At 38.3% G+C, this 6,339-nt stretch overlaps 1 protein-coding gene across 1 annotated transcript; it reads right to left on the reverse strand.

The window, feature by feature from the left end:
• Nucleotides 1-1,039: 1,039 nt before the first annotated feature.
• On the reverse strand, nucleotides 1,040-2,098 carry LOC126387741 (olfactory receptor-like protein I9). The gene has a single exon (XM_050040381.1). It carries the CDS (start codon nucleotides 2,096-2,098, stop codon nucleotides 1,151-1,153), a length of 948 nt encoding a protein of 315 aa, XP_049896338.1. The 3' UTR covers nucleotides 1,040-1,150.
• Between the last annotated feature and the right edge of the window lie 4,241 nt (nucleotides 2,099-6,339).

The raw sequence follows: 6,339 nt of genomic DNA on the forward strand, positions 1-6,339 counted from the left end.
CCTCCCCCCCCTCTGTAGTCGTCTTTCACACAGGGCTGCCGACAGATTCTACAATGTAAATTGCAGAATCTGTCTTGAGAGATTACCTTTAGCCTGCTTGATGGAACACCCCCCAGAACTAAGAGTATATAAATACAGTGAACAACCAGTGGAGAGTGACAAAGGGCACAAGTGCGAGAGGGACAGAAAACGAGAGAAAGAGAGACGCACGTTCGGGCCAGAGTTGGGCTTGGACAGAAACTGCGCAGGTTCATGTCTGACTTGTTGGGCCTGGTCAGAGCTCGACATGTATGGCGTTATATTTGTGCCACAATCCTGAGCGAGTGGTTTGAGATTTCGAGTACAGAACAATATGTTTTGCACACACATAAACTGCATTTTGAAGAGAAATTATATGCAAGCAAATAATTTTTTTTTTTTGAGCAAAACAAATCTATTCTGTGCTAAATAAATTTATTTGCATGTTTACCATTATCTATATTAGCATGCAGCAATAACCCCCCTCACATACATATACATATATATATATATATATATATATTTATATACATCAGAAAGAAATGTGCAGAGACACAAACTTTGATGACAAAATAAACAGAGTATTTTTCCATAACACAAGGATGTAAACACAAATTCAACCAATTAGCAGAAAACTACTCTTTTTGTATGTGTGTTGTACATGTGTTATACTGTGGACTGTAGTTATTATTGTACTGTGCTACCTTTAAAATGGTTATTTTATTTGACGCTCAATTCATTATAATCTCCTTTTTTGTGGAATTTTTTTTTAAATATGTTTTTGGGCATTTTTGCCTTTAATGGATAGGACAGCCAAGTGTGAACGGGGGAGAGAGAGGGGGATGACATGCAGCAAAGGGCCACAAGCTGGACTCGAACCGGGTCCGCTGCGGCAACAGCCTTGTATATGGGGCGCCTGTTGTACCACTAAGCCACCGACGCCCCGTTTGTCGAATAAATTTAAGTTAAATTTCATTTTACAATATTTGCAAGGGTAAAAAAGGAAATACTATTTACAATAACTATTGCTTGATTAATTTTACTCTAACAAGTTGTACTTTAATGTACATAAAGGAACAAAATATACACAAATGATCACTTTATGATTACTTTCTGTCCTGTAATTTGGGGTTTATATTCTGATTTTCAGTATTTTTTTCACAGATTCTTTGATTTCTTGTGTCTGCAAAACATAAACTATTGGGTTCAACATTTGGGAAAAGACGGAGGTCAGAGTCAGATTAATGATGAGGTTATTTGTATGCCTTTCACTAACAAAAGTATATGAGATTAACACTGGGAAAAAATAGATGGCCGCTAATGAAAGATGGCCTGTGCAGGTTTTAAAGGCCTTGAGTCTTTCCTGAGCTGTGGCCACTTTAGACAATGCATAGCCAATACATGAATAACTAAACAAGATGAATATCAATGGAAGCCAAAGAATAAGAACTACTAACAAATAACCAAGGACATTGCTGGGGAAATAGTCATTACATGCAAGCTGGACCATCTGGCCATGATCACAGAAATAGCTGGTAATAACCACAGATTTACAGAAGGAAAGTCTTGTAAGAAGGCCAGCTAAAATGAGCATAGCAATTATGACAAAGACCCAGAAAGAAGCAATCAAAGACAGCATGAACCTGTTGGTCACTTTCAGTTGATAGTGCAGTGGGTAAATGATAGCTATCAGTCTGTCATAGGACAGTGCAATCAGATTAAAAGCCTGCATTGAAAGGCTACTGTAGCAGAAAAAAAGGAACGTCAAGCAGTCATTGTAGGGGATGTAGTGATGGTTAAACAGAAGGATATCGAGAACCTTTGGCACCAAAGCAGTGCTACTAAACAGGTCTGCAAATGCTAAATTAAAAACTGCAACATATTTTGGAGTTCTCAGATTATGATCCAAGTATATGACAACCATCACAAGTGTGTTTCCCAGCACTGCAACAACATAAGCAAAAAAGAGAAAGACATAGTAATAATTGATATTAGGTATACCAATAAATCCCCTTATTATGAAGTATTCAGGTCTCACAAAGGTGATGTTTTTTCCAAGAGCTGAGTTAAAAAACTCCATTGTAAAATTTCTGTCAAACTCATACTGTCTGAAGCACGATGTCTACTGTAGAGAACAGAGCTGCAGGTCAGCACTGTGTTCTGTGATGGAGACAGACTGGAGCTTATCTTTTATCTGATCCCTTGAGTCCTCTGTATGTAATAATCAGAAAAAAACATGCCAATGACCTTACTGCATTCATGAAATATACTCACAGGATTCTTTGCTGCAGCTTTCTATTGGAAGGCGTTGAAGCATCCACCGTATTTTCATGTAGTTTGTTCATATTACAGGATAAGGCTGGTATTGTTCAGGATTCTTCTTATTGTCAACAAATCCAATAAAAGACCAAAACGACCCAGGACAGTAATCTTTCTTTCATTAGTTTTGCACACTCTATTTTTGGCATTCCACCCCAAGCCCATTCATCCCCACTGAGGACGTTAACTGTTAATAATTTACAGCATGCAATACTTGTAGATTTTGGAGACATTTGTCCGCAAAGGATTAATATGGCCCATGTTTGTTGCCTTAGTGAGTACCTGCTCAACATGACATGGCAAACAAACACAGCTGGAGACTAGCCAGTGAACACAGTAAGCAGTTCAAGAACAAAATGTTTCCCTTAGGCATTACAGACCAAAAACAGAACTAAGAGAGCAGGCACTGGACTTACATTCAGCTAGAAGACCATAAGTGTAAATCTAAATAAATTATGACATTGCTCTGTCACTGCTGGATGTGTAAATAAGCAACTGTTAGCTAACAAGTTTACCATATAAAACTTCAACAACTATCAGAGGCAGATGTTAGCCAAGTGGACCGTCAAACTCCAACAAACAAGCCAGCCAACCAACAAACAACAAACAAAACTTCTACTGAATTGTGTTCAGGCAAAGAAAATACTGTTTTGTTTCAGAAAGGTTGCACCCATACAGTATTGTGGTTGAAAATGACTTTCCCTGGTACTAGCACCACAGCAGAATAGTCTCTACTGTGGGAAACATAATGTCAGTAAAAAACAGAGCAGAGGACCCTCTTTTGTACCAACAACTATTTCTACAAATAAACCTAGACATTTAAGCAGTGCTGGTAGGCAGGAAATTGCTCTTTCATTTGTTTTTATACAGGCAGAAGTCTACAACATATTTTTAAATGGCTGCTGGTTAGAGCTTTGAACTTAGAGCCCAAGCAGACCCAACCTGACCCGCCAGATTTGCAGCAGGCTATAATTTCTCATTATTCCCCTGCGCTTGAATCAGGTGGGGTTCACGCCAACTAACCAGTGTTTATTCATTGATGTATTTTAATGAAACTGGCAGTACTCGTGTTTATATGGCAGGAGTTGCACTAACTGAATCAAGAGGGATGCAGAGGGAAAGGGGGGAACTGCGACAGAGAGAGGAAAGTGACAGAACAACAGAGAAATATAGTGAACAACCAGCGGAGAGTGACAGAGGGCGCGAGAGGGACAGAAAACTAGAGAAAGAGAGTGGCTTGTTCGCACCAGGGTTGGGCTTGGACAGGAATTGCGTGGGATCATGTTTGATTTGTTGGGCCTGATCAGAGCTCGACATGCTGTTAACTTTTTTTTAATAACGCACACTTTTCTCTGCGTCGTTGTTGGTGACCTTAATGATCTCTCTCTCTCTCTCTCTCTCTCTCTGTCTCTCTCACATACTCACACACACACTCGCACACACACTCGCGCACACACACACACACACACACACACACACACACACACACACACACAGCAGCGCTAAGTCCAAAGTATCAGTCAGGTCAGATTCGTGTGGTTGTATAGTGAAGATAAATTTGATCTATTAACTACAAGTGTAGCTTTTGAAATTATATTTAAATCACACAAAATCCTGTTGATTGTTTGTTTGCTTTCACACCACAAACGTACCACACCAGAGTCCCCTTGGAAACAGACCAACACTGTGTTCGAAATCGCTCCCTATCACGGATATAGTGCACTATATAGTGTGTTCGCCATTTTGTAGTGTTGTTCGAATTCTCCGCGGTTAATTTCATTCACTATATAGTGGACTATAAAATACCCACAATGCACAGCAAATGTGAGTGAACAAACGATTTACCCTACATTTTACTCCCGTATACCACAATGCAATGCGGTCGTCTTTTGCCAGAGGAGAAGAAGAACAACAACCGCAAAGATGACACAAAAAGAAAAGAAACGAATAGGATGCTAGCCGGTAACGTCAGCTCACGAGCTAACAATAGCCACATAGCTCGCACGAGCCAGATAGCTTATAGCTCGTGCACTAACGTGGGCTATTACAGCTCACAATGCAGACACACAACCGTAGCTGACAAAACCAAACGTCCACACCATTGACATTTCAACAATTTATTGACAAAAAGTACAACCACCATACAGTTCGATCATCCTCAAAGCGCCCGGTTTGTTTACATAATGCTCGGCCCGTCCACTTGCGTCACAGGAGTATGCGGCGCAGCTACTGACGCAACGACGTTAAGAAAATTTCAGTTAGTGTGCGAAATCTCGTTCAGTCGTTCCCCATGTACTGCACTATATAGTAAACACGAAATAGGGAATAGTGAGTGAGTGAGTGAGTGGACAGTTTCGAACACAGACCAAGACACACCTTTTCAAGTGGTAACAGTTTGGTTGTGTTGATCAGGATTTGATTTACACCTTTCACACCAGCCCAAATGAATAATGATAACCAGGCAGATGTACCTGAGTTTGTTTAAACTAAACTAATTAGGTTAGGTGTGAAATCACCCATACCTGCTGGGTCTCAAAGGGACCTTCTGTGCTTATGCTTTATCAAATTAAATAAAGACTCCAGTCAGCCTCCATTGTCTTACAAGAAGGTACTTTATTACCAATCTAGCATCAGGAAGCCAAAACTCCACAAAACTGCAGCTGCAAAGATTTCTGCTTGACAAAAACACTTCCATTATAATTGATATACAAGAAAACAAACTACCCAGAGGGGCATGTATGACTCATCTTAGCTATCTTGTCATTTGCTCTTAACACCACAATCCAGTCAAAACACTAACAACAACAAGCACACCTAAAGAAGCTGAGACACACCAAAGTTGTCTAATCTTTACAACTAGCAGTCTGAACCTCCTCTGACATCAAAGGATGCTCTCCCCTTCTTAGTTATTTTTTTACCACAATCCTATTACCAATATGCTGCTTCCTCCAAATCTTCTAGCAAATCAGAATACACTTTTATACATGTAACACAACCGATAGACACAGCAACAAAAAGGTTTGATAAAAACCTGGTCTTTTCATAACCACCTCCAACACAACCATTTAATAATATACATCAATGCATTCTGAAATTACATCCTACAACACAGTGAATGTCACATTTGGTTCAAGTAGCCTCAATATGACCACAATCCTTGATATAAACATCATTTTGCATAAACAGGGCAAAACATTTAGGCAAATTTGTGCTGTTCATCCTTAAAAAAAAATGTTATTAAAGCATTCACCTTCACAGAACCCATGATTCCTGTTGCTGCTTCACAAAGTTCTTCAAGAAAAGTGTGTATGTCCGGTAAAAAGGCCAGAAAGGTTTAATGTCAAGTAGTGATGAGTTAGAAAACACAGGGGACTAATTCAGAAGAGAGAAGCAGGAAAGAAAAGACTGGCCTCGATGAAATAAATCTTAAATATTATAAATACAGGATAAAAATAAAAAAAATCACCTTCTTTTATGGTTTAGATTTAGGACCAAATGAAAATAATAACAACGTAATTTTTTTATATACAGTAGACTCCATCAAAAAATGTGCAGACACAAACTTTGATGACAAAATAAACAGAGTATCTTTCCATTACATGAGCATATAAACAAATTAAACCAAATAGCAGAAAACTACTTATTATATGTGTCTTGATGTATTGTTTTTGTTTTGTATTGTATATTTTTTTATGTTGTATGTTTTTTACTGGACCTTTGAGTCTGTGCAAATAAAACTGATCGATTGTACATGTTTTAAACTGTGGACTGTAGTTATGACTGTATTGTGTTACCGTTGAAATGGTTATTTTAGTTGAATAAATTCAAGTTAAATTTCATATTACAATATTTGTAAAGGCAAAACAACTACACTATATTTACAGTAACTATTGCTTGATTAATTTTACTCTAACAAGTTGTACTTTAATGTACATAATGGAACAAAATATACACAAATGATCACTTTATAATGACTTTCTTTACCGTAATTCTGGATTTATT

Source organism: Epinephelus moara, chromosome 3 (genome assembly GCF_006386435.1).
Source record: "Epinephelus moara isolate mb chromosome 3, YSFRI_EMoa_1.0, whole genome shotgun sequence".
Classification (NCBI taxonomy): Eukaryota; Metazoa; Chordata; class Actinopteri; order Perciformes; family Serranidae; genus Epinephelus; species Epinephelus moara.